The following is a 17,930-nucleotide window of genomic DNA, read 5'->3' as shown; positions in this document are numbered from 1 at the left end:
GTGCCTCTGCTGAACGTGGGGCAGGGCTGCTGCAGGGGGGATATAATTAGTGGGGGTTGGTCCTGCTTTGAGCAGGGGGTTGGACTAGATGACCTCCTGAGGACCCTTCCAACCCTGATCTTCCATGATTCTATGATAACACTCAGATTCTGCTCACCTGGGAGCACTTTTCACTTTTGTTGTCCTGGCTCAACTGGAGTTTGAGGAACTCCATTCCTGCTTCCTACTTTCCCCTGCCGTTTTCATTGGCTACAATGGTAAGTCCCATCGGTCTGCCACCATCTCTGTGGGCGCTTGATCTTGGCACGTTTCCTCTCTCCCCGTGCAGCAAAGGAGCAGAGATTGATTTCTGTACGAATCCAAAATATATTGCCTGACAAGATGAATACTGACTGGTGAGAAACCAAAGTCAGCGTGTAGCTCGGGGTGAGATCTCCACAGTCACTGACAGCAGGACAGAGCTGGCTGGGTTAGTTACCTAATGAATAGGCCAGTAATTTGCTCCTTCCTGGAGGGCTGTTGGTGGTGGTGTTTGGCCTGCTCGGCCAGAGAGCACGAACACACCCAGCGGGGCTGGAAACCCTGTCTCCCAACCCCCTTGGAAACCGAGATTCCCAATGGGAGGGCTGCAAATGACCATGCATGATGAGACTCCTGTGTGGCACACCAAGAGGCGCGTGGAGGCAGCTGAGCTCTCCCTGGTTAACACCATCCCGGGCTGCATTCTCACTGAGCTCTGAGCTTGGAAGCAATAGAATCCGACCGACTGTTCAGCCAGATCACGTGCAAAAGTTCCTGGGTACGTGGGGTTTCACAGGGCTGTTTACCTGCCTCTGGGACAGGGGGGCCGGCACTATGAATGTTTGCAAGGGGCTTTGAGGGCCTCAGAGGAAAGGGTACCTAGATACAGGCAGCTCTACATGAGCGCGATCAATGGTGGCATCCCAGTCATTAAGCAAGGGTGGGCCAAGTTGATCATATGGGCTCTTGGGCTTACCCAACATCATTTTGGAAGAGCCCGTAAGGCATGTGTCACATGACTGGACGAACAGCTGCAGAATTGAACCAAAAGCAATTACCAGTGTCTGCCTCCAGAGTGCCCCTGGCAGCACCCTGCAGCACCAAGCGCAGGAATGAGCCATGACCACGCATCATCATGTAGGCCACAGATCACGGCTCTCCTGTCTCGCTGGTAGGATTCAAACCCAGGACACGGGGGGTGGAACGCATGGGGAATCTCCCTTAGCCTGAGCAGTGCTGGGGCTTATAACTCTGGTGGCTGCCTTTAGCCACGGGGGGGCAACCTAGCCCCCAAAAGAGCAGTCAGCTGGTCACGTAGCTCTACTTCCATTCACATACACACCCTCCTCTGGTGGAAAAATACACCAATGGACACAAACAGGAGTGGAAATGGCGAATATTAAAAAATAGGCTGTCAGGGGATATTGCCAAGCGTGGCCTTTATCCCTACAGCAGTGCTGCTAGCTTCAACCTGCGGCCCAGGGAACGCTTGGTGAGCCCACAATGACAAATGGGTTGAGAACCACTGATCTAATCTGACCTCCTGCATAACACAGGCTGGAGAGTGGCCCCACAATCGTTCCCAGAGCAGATCTTTTAGACAAACGTCCCATCTTGATTTAAAAATTGTCAGTGGTACACAATCCACCACAACCCTTGGCAAATTGTTCCAGGGCTTAATTACTCCGTTACAAAAATGACACCTTATTTCCAGTCTGAATTTGTCTAGTTTTAACCTCCAGCCATTGGATCATGTTAGACCTTCCTCTGCTAGACTGAAGAGCCCATGATTGAACATTTGTTCACCCTGTAGATATAGCCTGTAATCAAGTCACCCCTTAACCTTTGTTTGTTTACTAAATCAATTCAATCTATCACTCTCAGGCAGGTTTTCCAATTATTCCCAGGGCTCTTCTCTGACCCCTCTCCAATTTGTCAACCTCCTTCTTGAATTGTGGGCACCAGAACTGGGCACAGGATCCCAGCAGCGGTCGCACCAGTGCCAAACACAGAGATAAAATAACCTCCCTGCTCCGACTCGAGATTCCTGTTTATGCCTCCCAGCTTGATGAACAGCTCTCATTCTATGCAGTACAGGGCAGTGCTCGCTGGCCTAATTCCCTTCCCCATTACAATAGGACAGTAATTACCGAGGGAGTCAGAATCCACCTTCTAGATCAAGGGGTGGGGTGGGGCGGGGCTTAGAAGCAGGGCGCCCGGGATAAATAGGACCAAGAGACAGACAGTACAGGAGATAAATTTATTGAACTTCCAAGGTGTTAGACAGATGACCCCAGAGGAGACATGCCCTTTGGTGTGACCGGCTGGGGCAGCAAGAGATGAGTTGGTGGCAGGTTGTATTTTGCTCTATGTCTTTATTATTATTATTATTTTAAAAGCCTATTTCTGGCTTTGTCTTCTTCTTCTTCAAATTTTTAAACTTAAGTAAAAACGATTCATCTTGGAAACAGTCCAGCTCGTGTTGGTGTCCCATGATTGTTTCCGCAGCTATGTACAATGTCTGACTTGCGGTTTTTTGTCATGTCTACATCAGGTATAAAATGGAGCAAGTCTACAAAGAATCTCTTCAAGAAGGAAAGGGGAAAGCAAAGAAAGACAGGAGAGAGAGAGAGAGCAGTAGAAATTTGGACCAAAATCTTAAGAGAAATTTAAAAAGTGCTATAAAACCCCCTCCGCACGAATACCATGCAGTTCAGAAACACAGAACCTCAGCAATTACACAGCTCATCTAAAACAGGAATTCATCCATTTCAGGGTTTTTTTTTTTAATTCAATAAAAAAAAGGTTTGTTTGTTTTTAATAGAAAAAAGCTAACCTCGTAAGGTTTAGGCCACCCGTCAGCAGTCGCTAATGGGCCAAGGAGACACAAGACTTTGGAGGAATCCTAAATTCAGCCCTGGATGTAGTGCAGCCCAGGCTCGGGCTCATAGCGGGGAGAGCAGAAGGAAAGGTTAATCAATGTCTTTGGCAGGGGAGGTGGGGAAGGGAGGTCAGGTTGGCCAATGGTTGGATGAATTAGTGCAATTGTCAGCTTTCCCAACAGCCTCACTCCGGCCTTCCGCAGGCATCAATGCCCTGGGTATCAATGCCCGGAGGAACCAGCCACCCTCTCCCTTTGGCTTCCTCATGGACTGATGGGTGGAATTCCCACAATCTCCCCCCCTCATATTGTTTTTTGCAAAGCAGGGGCTGAAGTTAGGACAGCGTCAAAGGCTGGCCCCACATTCCCACCGCTCTGTCCCCTGCAGGCTAAAGGAGGCAGCCAGCACTGACCCCCTCTCTGCAGGGCTGGAGCATCATGCCCTGGGGTGTGTTTGCTCTCCCGGGTGTCCTCTCTCCCCTGCTGCGCCCATATGCAGGGCCAGATCCTCAGCTGGTGTAAATGAGCAGCGCTCCACTGAAGTCCACGTCTGCTGACCTGCACCGGCTGAGGAGCTGGCCAGTAAAATGTAATTAGCACTTTGGCATCTCCAACCTGGCATTGCTCCTTGCTGAGGCTAGTCTTATATACCATAGCCCTGCGGGCCCAGTTCCCCTCTCACCCACCCCATTGTATTTCAGGAGTAACCCCGCTGGGCCCAATTCCCCTCTCGCTCACTCTGGTGTAAATCAGGAGTAATGCCATTAAAATCAACCCCCTCTCCTCCCGGTAAAAGTGAGGACTTGAGCCTGTTTCTTTAAAATCCTCCCTTGAGAGGGTCAGCTCGGGCCTTCGGGCCTTGCCCAGCAGGCGTGAGTGGACAGCACGCCATTGCTCTCACTACATTGAGCGCTGAGCTCCCTTGATTATGGGGTGCCTGGCAGGGGTGGGGGGAAGGCAGGGGAGCCTAACTTGAATTTGGAATGGAAACCATAGCTTGCGGGGGGGCAGGGGCAGAGGAAACAGTTGGTTCCAACTCTGGGTGGGTCTTTATTCCACCCACAACCCTCTGCCTGTCCCTAGCACCTGGCTACTTCCTAGCGATGGCCTGGAAAGCTCCATGGTGGATGAACAAGGGCTGCTCCTAGGGACGGAGCTGGACTACGGGCAACAGCCAAGAGTCTCTGGGAGTGAGGCACCCAGATGCAGTTGAAGGGGAGCTGGGGTCTCATACCCTTAGGCTCCTTTTAAACACCCACCCGTAGCCTGTCAGAAATGGACCTCTCTCCCCACGAGCTCTCAGCATCAGGCCCCTGAAGCCCTCCTGTCCCCTGTGTTGCCCCCTCTAGCACCGCTGTTCCTGCAGCCCATGCAAGGGGGCAGGTGGGGGGCAGTCCCAGTCTGATGGGGCAGGGCTCGTGTCCCCCCGCCCCGGCCTTGCTACTGCCCTATAGCGATTGCTGGGCAGGTGTCTCATACAATCAGAAACATGAGTTGGCACAGCACAGTTAGTCACACATAGTACAAAAAGGGACAGACAGGCGGGGCCGGGCCCCGTCCAACTCACTCGGGGCCTCCGGGTACAGTGCTATTTACAGCGTGTCCTTATCCTACAGAGTGAACAGAAAAGGCAAACGAGAGAAAACCCCAGTGTTGAGTCCAGCGTGCGGCAGGTAAATCACTGTGCAAAGCACCCGGCTCATACGGACACAGAGCGGACAGACAAGGACCAGGGCTTATCCCGTAGAGACGCATTGGCAGAGAAGCTGCCCGTGCCATGCAGCTGCTGCTTGGTGGCTTGGCTGGTTTAATACGCTACCTCTTGGCTCTTCCTTCCTCGCCAGGAATGGGAGCATGCCACCTGCTGGCTGGCACAAAGCTGGATGCCAGCGCTAGGTGCCAAGGGTTGATTCAAACCCTACAGAATGCGGCTAGGTCCCTGCCACCCAACTGGGCCATACCCAACCCAGCGCTGGTGCACTGACAGGGACGCCTGGCCACGGTGAGGAGGGTGAAATACTGCGTGTGGTTGGGCAAGAAATTAAGGGCTAGGGCCCCGATCCTCAAAAGGGATTCAAGTGCCTCATGCCCACTGAAATGAAATGGGGACGAGGTGCCTACGCACCTGGGAGAGTCTTGGCCTAGGCAAGTGTCCCCCCAAGAGTGACAGCTGCTGAGCGCCTTCAAACCCAGGTCTCCAAAACAGAAGCCACAAAGAGTGTAAAATATCAGGGGGGAGCCGTGTTAGTCTGTACCCACAAAAACAAGGAGGAGTCCGGTGGCACCTTAAAGACTGACAGATTTATTTGAGCAGAAGCTTTCATGGGTAAAAACCATGCATCTGAAGAAGTGGGGTTTTTACCCAGGGAAGCTTATGCTCAAATAAATCTGTTAGTCTTTAAGGTGCCACCAGACTCCTCGTTGAAAGAGTGTAAAAGAAACCTCTGGGGGGGGGGGGGTCACTGGATTCCAGGGGGGATTTAATTACCCAGCCACCTGTGCTGCCAAACACCGGAAAGCACGCCGGGTCAGAGGGGCATCTACGTCCCGACACGGGGCAGCCTGGGCCCAGAATACGGCACCTCCCTGTGAGACAGGGCCCAGCTGCCCAGTGCAGCTCCTCCAGCGCTGAATCCAAACGTGTGTGGTTGGGGGGGGGGGTTGATCTTGGGTTCTGCATTAGGCAGAAAGATGCCAACAATTTTTCTTCAACCATGGCCCAGAAACCAACGGGAGTCAGGCACCGAAATACCTTTGACGCTCTTGACCTCGGTCTTGCTGAGAGTTTATACAAGTGCCACAAGCCCCAGCCCCGAATGGCTCTCTGGCTGCTCCTAGAACGTCGGTGTTAATAGCAAAGCAAGGGGATTGAGAGAAGAGCAACCCCGGTGAGAATGCAGCGGGAGAGATGAACAGCAGGGGAAGAATGAAGAGAACCCAGTCTTAATAGCTTTGTTAAGTGGTGGCGAAGACCCAGCGAGGCCCTTCCAATTGCCTGAGACGCCTGGAAAGGCGCCGAGCCCACGGAAGAGGGGGAATCATGTGGGTTGGGACTGTGGGAGCTTTGAGCAACAGCAAATTTCTCAGCAGCAAGAGGGATCAGTGTGGAACGGTCGCCCTGGGGCAGAGGTGGCTAGGCCATGGCTTGAGTCTTTTAAGATCACGGAACAAAACTCTGGAGCACAGGGCCTGCGGGACAGACTAGATGAGACACCCCAGGCCTTTCCCCATCTCTGTCCACACTGATTCTACCACCATGGTTAAGAGCCACGGACATCATCTGTGCCCGTGTCGCTTCACCCCTGCCACTGGACCCTTGGCTGGCGCAAAGTGCCGTAGCAATGCTCCAATGCGGCTGGACCGATTTCCATCGGTCGAGGGGCTGGCCCCTAACATCAGGGGACCCGGGTGAGGTAAAGCTCATAGCCAAGAGTACCAAAAACCAGCGCCCAAGACAATCACCAGGGGGATTGTGCACATTAAACCAGCCAATGGAACCTTCTGCTCCAGCCAAACCTATCCCTTCAGCCCCCAGAGTTCCCACATATTGGGTTACATTGACAGGGTGTACGTGTCCACGATCACAAACACAGGGAGTGAAGCAAGCACCTTAGATTTGCACACAACACTGCTGCAAATCCCTGGCAGCACCGGTCCAAGGGTCTGCCCTTGGGAGGGTCACAGATTTCAACAGGAACGCCCCCCGCGCCTACACACATGGCGTCTGGTGGGGGGCGGGGAATTGCACCAGCCCAGATTTTCCTTAGATTGAAAGGCCTCTTGGGTTGGTTTTAAGCCCCTGGAGAGCATTAGGGACAGAGAGATTCTGTGCACAGGCCTGGGCCATACCCAGCGGGCGCCGTGTGCCAGACTGCCCAAGCCCTGCACCCGGAGATAGCATGCGACTGAGAAAGGCAGGTCGGGTGTTGTTTTGTGTCGTCTCCGAGCAAAAGCAAACCGGAAAGATAGTAGCACCTGCCTCCTGCCAGAGACACCCTTTGGGAAGGCAGGGCAGTAGGGCCAGAGCCCTTTTCAGAACCGTGGACACAGTTGCATCTGCCCCTCCAGGCCGAAGGCACGGCAGCTGATTGCACTCTGCCTGTGACACGTTACTGCGCGCGGCCAACCGCCAGCAGCACCGAAGTTCGCCCTTGCTCCCCGCTGCGGGGCTGCCCATTGAGCCAGGAACCCACTGCCCTGCCCTCCCCACCAAGATGCCAGGCTGCTGCATCTGGCCAGATCCACAGGGGCTCCAGTAACCACCAGCACTAGGCACTGGTTTCCCTACTCCACACCTCCACCCTCCATCACCCCATCAGGGTGAATTCAACACAACAGGCTGCAGGATGGGGAGAGCGGAGCGACTGCTCTCCTCCACTTGTGCATTGTTCACCAGCGCGAACCCATAGCCACCTCCCCAGCACAGGCCACAATCTGCATGGGACAGCGTAGGCAGCTGGGCAGGGCTGGCCCATGGGATTAGACCTGTCAAGAGACAAGGCTGGTGCAGCAGCTCTGGCTGTGGGTGGCACCAGGTGGACCGCGATAGGGCCAGGAGTTTGCCTAGAGGATGTATTTGTAGGTCATGTCCACGGTCACATAGGGACGGGGTGGATTTTCTGTCACTTGGAGCCTTGAAATCGTGACTGGGTGTCTTTCTACATGATCTGCTTGATCCCAACCATGAGCTTTGGCCAGCAGCAGGAATCCCTGGGTGAGGGTCTCTGGACCCCCAGAAGCGTAAGCAGGGTCCTGGGCTCCAACAGTCTCCTGGAGGCTGAGACCTGATCCAGAACTGCCTGGTTACGGACACTCACGAGACCCGGCTCACGGCTAGCAACGACGTCAAACCCGAGCACAGTGGGCAGAGGCCAAGGATGCATCTCTGTTAGCAGCAGGCACCCCCCCAAGTCATGGAGCCAGACAGGGATCGATCTAGCCCAGCCCATGGGGAGCTGGGGTGAGAGCTAGCCAGAGCCCAGCACTCCACAGCAGGGAGTGCGGTGGGGCTAGGACCGAGCTCCCAGTTCAGCTTTCCTCCCTGCTCGCCGGGGAGCAGTGCAGGCCTTGGCAGTCCCTAAACGTCCATCAGTGGAACATTTAGGCAGGACAGGAGCACCGCAGGCACCAGCAGAGAAGTGGGGTTAAACATGCCCACCCTCCCTTCCCCTGGTCACACACATTGACTCAGTTTGGCGCTCCTGGGCTGGGGCCCAGTCACGTACCCAATGCTTTGGCCAACACGTGCCCTTGCCTCATACACTCCAGGCTGCTCTGTCCGCCCCCGCACCAGAGATAATAAGGCAGCATTGCAGCACCATGGTTGCCCCCCCTTCCACAGCCACCTCTTCTGGCTGTGCAGTTGCATATTTCTTTTGCAGGTCTTGGCTCAGATCTTCACAGCTTGCAGGGACAGCAGCGCAGATTCAGTCCGCAGCACGAGGCGGGGCAGCTTCCCAGATGGGGGCTTCTGCTCCCTGTGTGGTTCTGGGCGAGGGAAGGGACATGCCTTCGCCTGCGGCTCAGCTTGAGTGGCTCAGGCTGAATTCCAAGCAAGCCCACAGGCCGCTTGCCGGAGACTCAACCCGAGGTGCTAGTCTGTCTCGATTGCTAGGAAACAGCACCCGCTGGGCTAAGGTTATCCCTCGGGCCAGGAGTTACTGGGCTCCTGGGCTGAGTATATGAATGGCCCTGGGGGCGTAGTTACATAGAGGATGTGTCTGCACATCAGCAAGTCCCAGGGTCACCTAGGGCCAGGGTACGTTCTCCAGACCTTGGAGCCTTTAAATCAAGACTGGGTGTCTCCTTCTAAGCCATCACACACAAGCTGAGAGCTGGATGCAACAAGTGGTGGGGGGGGGGAAGAGGGAGTCCTCTAGCCTGTGCTAGGTAAGTGCTGAGCAGAGATGAGAACGGTTCCCTCTGGCCTGAATGGCTAGAGATGCTATCTCGGGCTATTTCATGGCCTTCTGATGTCCAGAAAGCTATTGATGACAGATGCGGGATGATGCCGAGACGAGAGACCCCTGCAATGCACTGCACCACCAGCGGTACTGAACCCACCCCATGGATGAGCCTAAGCCAACGCTCCCAGCCTGTCCTGGAGCCTGAGGGAAACAAGGAAGGGCTTTCCAAGGGTGTTGGCTGGGGGAGTCGAAGGGGGCTCTTTCACTCGTTCCTCCACTGCCCTGCATGGAGGAGGGAGGCCCATCTGCTGCCTGCCCCTTGTCTAGATGTCTCCTAAGGGCTACTGAGATCTCTGTGCTGGACATGGAGACGTGAAGTGAGATCTCTGCCTGCGCGAACCACACATGGAGACATGGCACAGGCAGGGCCTCCTCTGCCAGCCCCCTCGCCTCAGTATCCCGTCACCCTCTACCCTAGCCAGGCGAGAACGGTCATGGGGGACTGACGCTACCAGCTCTGCTGGCTTGGTGGGAGATTGTCACCATCTCTGGCTACTGCCTCGCACTTGAGTCGCCAGGGGCTGCAGCAACCCTGTCCCTCAGCTCCCCCTGCCAGGGTCTGGCTCCCAGCTACGGGCATCTTGTGCTTATAGAAGATGGGTGTCACAAAGTGGGGGGTGAGGAGAGGAACCCCCCCAGCCAGTTGTGCTTCTTTGTGAGCATCGTGCTGCCGACTGAAGCCACGCTGAGCCTGCCAGGAGCTGCGAGGGGGGAATCAGTTACTGGAGAGCATCCAGTCAGCACCAGGTTCATCACCGAGAAGAAACCGACAGCTACAAAAATAAATGAGTCAAACGGAAATGAAAACAAGGAATCGACTCAACGCAAGGCTGCCCGCTCCTCCTCGGGCCGCAGCAATGGGGAGAAAAGAACCAGACCCAAAGAGGAACAAAGGAAGAGCTGAACTCTGTCCAAATCAAATAGGAGGGTGGGGGGGGGCGGGGGGAAAGAATATAACCAAAGCAGGGTTTATTGGGAAGTCCTGGTTTAAATGACGGTCATGCAGATTAAATAAGGGATGTACAAAGACAGAGCTGAGAGTCCACCTCCTTCTCCCAGGCCTTCGCTTGCACTGGAGTTTGTGGGGCGGCTGGCGCGGGAGACAGCGAAACCCGGTGCCCGGCAAGTCCCTGGCAGCACGACTCAGACACTTCCATCAGGGATTTGTTCTTCTCTTTGCCCCACAGATTGTTTCGTTAAAAAAAAAAAATCCTCTTGTTCTGGGGCTGCATGCTCCTCCCTGCCCCCGAGCTGCACCCTGGGAGGGGTTCCGCGGGGTCCCCGCCCCACGCAGGGGCCTGCCCGTGGGTGCCGGGGACTCTGCATTGGCTGCATTTGGCCCCCAGCCCCCAGGAGTTTGCGACAGAGACAGAAAAACCAAGAAGAGAAACCAGGATTCTCCTACCGCCAGTCAGGCTGGGAGGCGGGTGCCTTGCGCTCTCTCGTGGGCCGAGCCCCGCTGCCCCCATGCCCCAAGGGGACGTGCCAGAGCCCCGCGTCCCCGCCGCTTTCCAGCCCTGGCCGCGCACTCCCAGGAGACCAAACAAAAAGCAAAACCAGTTGGCGGGGATGCTGGCAGCCGAGGGCGGCGAGCTCCCCTCTCCGGTGCGGTGCGGCCTCACGGCGTCGGCTGCAGGTTGGGATCCACCAGGGTCTCTCGGTCTGGAGACTCTATGTAGTTGGCTGCTTCCTGGAGCTTCAGCAACATGGCCATCTGCGCAGGAAGCAAGGGCACTGAGAGCAGCTCAGCCAGGCGCGTCCGCAGCGGGGCACAGCCAGAGCCCCCCACACCTGACCCACAGTTCCCCTCGCCCTTGACTGTCAGCCAGTCCAGTCCAGCTCTGCGGATGGCCCGCCAATCCTGCCCCATGGCTACTCCACTTCTGCCCCAGCTCTCCCAGAGGCCCCCCATTCCTGACCTGCAGAGTCCCCACTCCACGTTCCCATCCTTCAGCTGGAGCTCTGTGTGACCCAGGGACCTCTCGGTGCCAACCGGCACAGGGCTACACAGATGTTCATAGGGATCCCCTGGGTCAAGTTGACACATATTAGTTCACCAAAGGGTGGCAACGTGAAATCACTACTGAGAGCCAGTAGTCTGCTGCTCCTCGTAAGCGTTGCAAAATATGAGTAAGGCGAAGACCGAAGAAGTTACGTGTCTACACTGAAAATTACGGTCGGAAGGTAAGGCCGGTCAGCCCAGGAGTGGTGCTAGGCGGGTGGGTTCTTTCCTGGCAGGGGGTAACAGACGCTTCTCTCTTGGTCTGATGGTGTGTGTATTGCAGGGCTTACGAGGGATGCCTGTTTGCAGACCACGCCAGATACCAGCCTGCTTCTACTGGGCCCCCCCATCTGCCATGCGTTTCGGCTTGTTCCCCGCAGCACCCGTTTTACGGAGCGGCCCTGCTATCAATAGCGTGCTCAATGGAATCTGTCTCTGGGACTGAGACACCCCTTGGGGTGGGGGTGGTGGCCCTCTGTGACAGTATACAGACAGTCACCTGGGGAGGATGCCCATCCTCCCCCACCAACCCTCCCCATTGTAACCCGCTTCCCCTCCAGGACCCTCTACCCAGCCATTACTACACACTGCCCTGCCCCCGCTGCCTCTGTGACCTCCCCACCCAGACACACACTGCCCTGCCCCCGTGACCCCCCACCCCAACACACACTGCCCTGCCCCCGCTGCCTCTGTGACCCCCCCCCGTATCTTGTGGGCTCTGATCCCCCACATGCCTGCTTGCACCCCCTACTGGAAGCGGCCCATACCAGGGGGTCGGAGTCCATGGAGCTGGGCGTGGTGTCTTTGACAGTCCGCTCCTCTGGGGGGGAGGCTGTGGTGTGGGGCCCCACGCTGGGTGGGGGCAGGTGGTACAGCTTCGATTGGTCCTGCTGTGCTGACGGCCAGGGCAGGGTGTCCCGGACCCACTCCACGGGGTCTTCCCAGGCTGCCTTCTGGCCATGGACCTGAAAGGGGGGACAGAGACTGGGTGAAGGAACAGTGGGGAAGGGGTGCAAGACTCAATGCTCACTGCAACGTGGGCCCTACTCCCGCACGGAGGCCGTTGCGGCTCAGTCCCACTGACAGAGAGTGGGGCTCAGGACAGGGAAGGCCTGGAAGGTCAGGGTTAGCGCAGGCAGAGACTGGGCAACCTTCTAACACCCAGCTCCGCTGGTGACCCTCAATCCCGCCCCGCAGCTGCCCAGTCCTCCTCATCTCCTGCCAGCTCTGTTGTGGGTCATTCTCCTGGCTGTGGGGCAGGGCAGCTCAGGGCCATTCCTCTGATTGGATGCCCCGCATGAGGGTGGGGGTGTTAGAGCCCTGGGTCAGTTCAGAGATTTCGGCGGGGTACCTTGATCCCGTCCTTCGCCCCCTCCTGCAGGTAGGGGATGATGGAGTTATTCCACAGGTCGATGAACCAGGTCCGGAAATCCTCAATCCCGATGGGACAGGACAGGAAGAAGCAGGGGCCTGCAGGAGGGGAGGGGACAAGGAGAGGCCAGTGAGCCGAGCAGACACAAGCCCCCGCATCCGCCTTGGCCTCTAGGACCTGCCGTGCACCTCCCCAGCCTTGGCTACCAGGTCACGGCTCCTCCCAGCCTGCACAAGCACAAGGGAACCATGATCCCAAAAGGTGCCTCAACCCTGCCCCCTAGTCGGTTCTCAACCCGGAACACCTGTCCCCTCCCCAGAGGAGGCCGCGCTCCCAACAAGGACTTGGACCGTGATCCCAGCCCAGCTGTGATGGAAAACACAATGTTGGCACCTGGGCAGAGGTTGCTTCTGACCCTCGCCTGGAGCTGAGCGCCCCGGCCAAGTGGCCAATTTGTCCCCTGCAAAGGCTGCAGTGGATGTAACCACCCCAAGCTGTTTGCCACAGCTATCTCTGGGGCGGGAGCCATGGGGGACGGAGCAGGACGGCGGCACTGGGAATGCTCTCTGGTACTGCTGGGCAGCGGCTCCCTCAAAACATCCCCCCGGAATCTGGATCTTACACCCTAAGGGCTTTACAAACCAGACAGACGTGCACTGAAATGCAGCCACCTCTGGGATGGCACACTGGTGGAGGAGAGGCTATTAGGGACGCGGGGCCGGGGACCAGACCCCCCTCTGCAGGAAGCACCCTGGCAGGTTGGCTGTATAACAGAGTGAAAGCTCCTGAGTGGAGCTGGGGGAAACAGGGCAAAAATAACCCCCCCCACCCCCGCCCGCCAAGAGTGGCTGGATTGTGCCGGGATCGAAAGGGAGCTGCTTTCCCAGAGCTTGTGGAGTTTTTTTTAATCCAGATGTTTATCAAAATCCTGATTGAAAAATGGCCCTTGGGACCTTCGGTCACCCCAGACACTTGGTTTCAGTTGATGGTAATTTTAATACTGGGTTTTGGTGACAATCTCGATGGAAAATTCCATACGAAACGTCACCGGCCAAGAAAAGGTCAAAAATTAAACACTTTTGCCAAAAATGTTTGTTTTGGGGAGGAAAAGGCAACTTCCAAGGGAAAACCAGCCTGGAAGTTCAAAAAAAACAGGTGTCTCCACTACCTTAGCACTCAGACTAGCTGGACTCCAAAGCCCTACCCACCTCACTGGGGGGGGGGAGGGGGACGGACGGACCTACGGACCTCCTGCCTTCTGACTCCGCCGTGTGACTCTCAGAAGTCCTGCCTTCTGAAGGCGGGACTTCCTGCTGTGCTGCGGGACCCTGGCCAACGACTCGGGCGAGTGCAGGGGGCTGGCTTTGGCTCGTTTTCGGGTCAGTGGTGGGTTTGCCAAAGACTCAGTAGGCAGCCAATGGAAGCTGATCGTTGCCTAGAAGGGGCAAAGCGTTTAGCTCTGCCCGCTCCTGCAGGCTCCCCCCCCCGCGGGAAGGCCAGTGGCAGAGAAACTGCCAGCTGGGGGAGCTGCAGAGCCAGTCCCTGGGCTGCTCCACGGCCTGTCTCCGCCCCGGCCCTGCTGGCTCCCACCCCACTCACCGATGAGGAAGTCCGAGGTGCTGTGCTTCTCCAGGAAGGTGTGCAGGTGGTACCAGAGCTTGGGCACCCAGTCCAGGACCCGCAGCAGCTCCACCCTGTTGGCGTTGATGTCGCTGTCCGACTCGAGCAGCTTTCGGCGCAGGTAGCGGACCAAGAAGCCGTTGGCCGGCTCCACGTTGTTCGAGAAAGTCAGCAGCCTGGGGGACAGGGAGGGCTCGGCGCTGCACGTCTGGACAGAACCATCACCCCCACTGCCACCTTGCCCCCCACGCTCCCCGGGGCCCCGGCCACCATACCCCTGGTATCAGCTCCAGCGTCCCCAGTGCACTGTACCCCCAAGCAGCAGCCCCAGGGCCCCCTGCACCCCTCAGGGCGCTGTACCCCCTGGAGCCCTGTCATGTGCTACAACCCCAGCAGTGCCCACCCGAAAGGCTCCGGAAAGGCTGCCTCCCAACGCACGCCTCGCAGGCTCTCCAGAGCCTCCCACTGGGGTTGCTGGGGAGATCGGTTTCCCTGGCCAGCAGGAGCAGGACCAGGCCTGGGCCACATCCCCAACAGGTCATGGCTCCCCCCCCAGGGTGGGACCCCCTTGATCCCAGGCTGGGCAGGCACAGAAGCAGCATCCTCAGGTGATGGAGGGGTCAGGCCCAGGGCCCTGCTCAGCCTGGGCCTCCAGGACAGACAGCGGAGGAGGGACCAGCTGCCATGCAGGCACCCACAGGGTGGCTCTGCCCCCCACAGGCCCTGAGGTCCCCGGTACCTGAAGCTGAGGTGCAGGCCATGGTTCGGGCTCATCTTCACGGGCTGGTTAGTCGTCCCGATGATGTAGGGGCTGGGGAGAGACAGACAGACAGGGCCCCATGAAACTCTGCACAGCTGCCCCCTGCTTTGGGGTTAATGTCACCATCCACTGGGGCTGGCATGGGGGAGAGGAAGGGGCAGCAATCCCACTGTCTCCCCCTTCAGGCAGGAGGAGAGATTGGCCTGCTGCCCCCCATCTTGTGGGAGAGAGGCCCAGAAAACAGTTCCCAGCCTCCTCCCTACCACCCAGGAGACCCCCCCAGGGGACTCTGGTGGGATGCTGGCCCTGGGCTTGTCCTCTGGCCAGGGCAGGAGGCTCCCCAGCTCAGATCCTTCTGGGCTGCGCTCTCAGGATTATAGCTGGGGGCTCTGGGAGTGCCATGCCCTTTGCTAGGGGAGCTACTTGGGCCTCACTGCTGTCCCCCAGGCTTCTGCGGAGAGAGGGAGAGGGGCCAGGCCAAGGGGACCCACAGCTGGTGCACCTGGGAGGGCGCAGGGAGCCCCCCCCGGCCCAGCCCATGTCATGGGGCAGCCGGCCTAATGTACGGGGTGGAGTCCAAGGGGGTGGGGCTGGCCAGAGACCAAGGGAAGCGCCAAGGGGGGTCTGCAACCATGGAGCATAAGTGTCGTCCCCCAACGATGGGCAGGCTGGGATCCCGATGCTCCATTCCCCCCCGATGTCCCCAGTGAGAGCAGGGCTGGGTTTTCACCACAGAGCGAGGGGTGTGGGGGTTAGGGAGTGGGGCTGGGGGGCCCAGGGGCTGTTGATCCCCAGGGAGCTGGAGTCGAACAGCCCCATCCCTGCCGGAGCAGTGCCAGGTGCTGGGCACAGGGCGCTACCCGGGGGCGCAGCAGGGTCCGAGGCTTGGATGCCATTGGTGGGCACCAAGCAGGGGGCGGGGCCTGCATGCAGGGGGCGGGGCTGCCTTACCATTTGTGGTATTTGCAGGTGAGCGCGCCATTGACAAGCTCGCTGATGGAGCAGGCCTCGCTGAGGTCATCGAGGAGGATGACCAATGGCACGTCCCCGATGCCGGTCTCCCGGTCGATCTGATTGGCCAGGTTGGAGAGGTACAGCTGTAGGTCCTGGAATGGAACGGCGGCACTGAACCACCCCCCACAGCAGAGAGCGAGGGGTTTCAGCAGCACGAGGTGTCAACAGAGCAGTGTGCGGGGAGCCCAGGGCGGGGACAGTGGGGGGCTCCGGGTTGGGATTGAGGGGCACCGGCAGGGCTGCGGGGGATCCCGGGGCTGGGACAGCAAAGGGCTGTGGGTCGGGACTGTGGGGCACCGGAAGAACTTGGGGGGGATCCCGGGGCGGGGACGGCAAAGGGCTGTGGGTCGGGACTGGGGGGCACTGGCCGAGCTGGGGGGGATCCCGGGGCGGGGACGGCAGGGGGCTGCAGGTCGGGACTGGGGGGGGGGCACCGGCCGAGCTGGGGGGGATCCCGGGGCGGGGACGGCAGGGGGCTGCGGGTCGGGACTGGGGGGGGGGCACCGGCCGAGCTGGGGGGGATCCCGGGGCGGGGACGGCAGGGGGCTGCGGGTCGGGACTGGGGGGCACCGGCCGAGCTGGGGGGGATCCCGGAGCAGGAACGGCAGGGGGCTGCGGGTCGGGACTGGGGGGCACCGGCCGAGCTGGGGGGGATCCCGGAGCAGGAACGGCAGGGGGCTGCGGGTCGGGACTGGGGGGCACCGGCCGAGCTGGGGGGGATCCCGGGGCGGGGACGGCAGGGGGCTGCGGGTCGGGACTGGGGGGCACCGGCCGAGCTGGGGGGGGGGATCCCGGGGCTGGGACGGCAGGGGGCTGCGGGTCGGGACTGGGGGGCACCGGCCGAGCTGGGGGGGATCCCGGGGCTGGGACGGTAGGGGACTGTGGGTTGGGACTGGGGGGCAGCCCAGGGCTGGGACAGCAAAGGGCTGTGGATCGGGACTGGGGGGCACCGGCCGAGCTGGGGGGCGGATCCCAGGGCTGGGACGGCAGGGGGCTGCGTGTCGGGACTGGGGGGCACCGGCCGAGCTGGGGGGGGGATGGGATCCCGGGGCGGGGACGGCAGTGTCTGGAGCTCCCAGGCTCTCCTGGGGTTAGTGAGGAGGGGGATCCGGGTCCCAGCCAGCCCTCACGGAGCCCTTCACCTTGCACGACTGCTGGTGCATGTTGAAGGTGTTCACGATGCCCTCGGTGGCCTCCCGGCCCGAGCGCTCCACCAGGTACTCGGCCAGCCGGTTGGTCAGGTAGGTCTTGCCCGTGCCGCTGGGCCCCGAGAGGATGAGGCGGCGGTGTTTGAGCAGGAGGCCGATGTAGTGCTGCATCATGGGCTTGGGGATGAGGGTCTCGAACACCAGGCTGTCCACACACTTCTCCTTCAGGCCTGTCGGGGGGCAGGGGGCGTTAGAGCGACCCCTCGCGCTGGGGCCCACCCCCAGCTCCACCTGAGCTGGACTCTGCCCCCCAAGAACCGGGGAGGAGGGGGCTGCCTGAGTGAGACTCCAGGGCCCCCTCCCCTTCAGGGCACAGCCTGCAGGGCCCCCTTCCCCTGGCAGATCCCCTAGCTGCCTCCCGTCCACGCTGGAAGCAGCCCTGATGTGGGCCAGGCCAGCCCTCCTCCACCCGGCTTCTTGTGCCCGACCCACGGTAGTGGCAGGGCCTGCTACTGGGGGAAGGCGGTGGGGGAGGAGATGGGGCCCAGTGCCCCAGCCCAGTGCCCTCCTCCCTTCCCCAGATCCTTAGCCGTGGCCCCTGAAGCTGAGGGGGTGGGAAGCACTGGAGAAACTGTGCCCCACAGGGCTAACGCCAGACCCTGTCTCGAGGGGGTGCCAGCTCTCCCGGCCCAGTACTGGCCTTTGAGCACCACGGCGATGCTGGTCACGCCCCTCCGGCAGGGGGGCAGCTCCGGGGGTTCCGTGTCCAGGACCCTCTTCACGTGGCTGATGCTGTAGCCGTGGACAGACTCGGTGCTCAGCCCCAGCGTGGAGGCGGGGTCCATCTTGGCGACGTAGTCCTGGGCAGAGAGGGGAAGTGCTGGTGCTTAGCTTCCCTGGCTCCTGGCTGGTGCCCGTCAATCCTGACCCGCCGCCCCCTGCCATCCCAGCCCTGCGCTCCTCCCCAGCCCAGCCAGACATGCTTCCTCCCGCTGGTGCCCCCCCGCAGCACTAGGAGACCGCACCAGACCAGCGGGAGACTCCCCGTCGGGCCCTGGACAGGTCCCACCAAGGGGAATGAGGCGCAGGGCTGCTGGTGGGCCTGTGCTGGCCTCATGCAGCTCTCGCAATAAGCTGGGTGCCACT

At 59.5% G+C, this 17,930-nt stretch overlaps 1 protein-coding gene across 2 annotated transcripts in view; it reads right to left on the bottom strand.

Annotated features, from left to right (window-relative positions):
• Positions 1 to 2,267: 2,267 nt before the first annotated feature.
• NAV1 (neuron navigator 1) overlaps positions 2,268 to 17,930 on the bottom strand; it is a 298,657-nt gene continuing 282,994 nt past the window's right edge. For both annotated transcript variants that reach the window (XM_084611036.1, XM_084611037.1), the window contains 8 exons: positions 17,485 to 17,644; positions 16,779 to 17,014; positions 15,574 to 15,728; positions 14,602 to 14,673; positions 13,842 to 14,038; positions 12,222 to 12,340; positions 11,638 to 11,835; positions 2,268 to 10,582 (listed from right to left, as the gene is read on the bottom strand). In XM_084611036.1, the coding sequence (XP_084467162.1) occupies positions 10,487 to 10,582; positions 11,638 to 11,835; positions 12,222 to 12,340; positions 13,842 to 14,038; positions 14,602 to 14,673; positions 15,574 to 15,728; positions 16,779 to 17,014; positions 17,485 to 17,644 (1,233 nt within the window). In that variant the 3' untranslated portion in view covers positions 2,268 to 10,486. The remainder of the gene's footprint in view (positions 10,583 to 11,637; positions 11,836 to 12,221; positions 12,341 to 13,841; positions 14,039 to 14,601; positions 14,674 to 15,573; positions 15,729 to 16,778; positions 17,015 to 17,484; positions 17,645 to 17,930) is intronic.

Source organism: Lepidochelys olivacea, assembly GCF_965140295.1.
Source record: "Lepidochelys olivacea isolate rLepOli2 genome assembly, chromosome: 21".
Taxonomy (NCBI): domain Eukaryota; kingdom Metazoa; phylum Chordata; order Testudines; family Cheloniidae; genus Lepidochelys; species Lepidochelys olivacea.
Note: the sequence above shows the minus strand (reverse complement) of the source record. Positions and strands in the feature narration are given on the sequence as shown.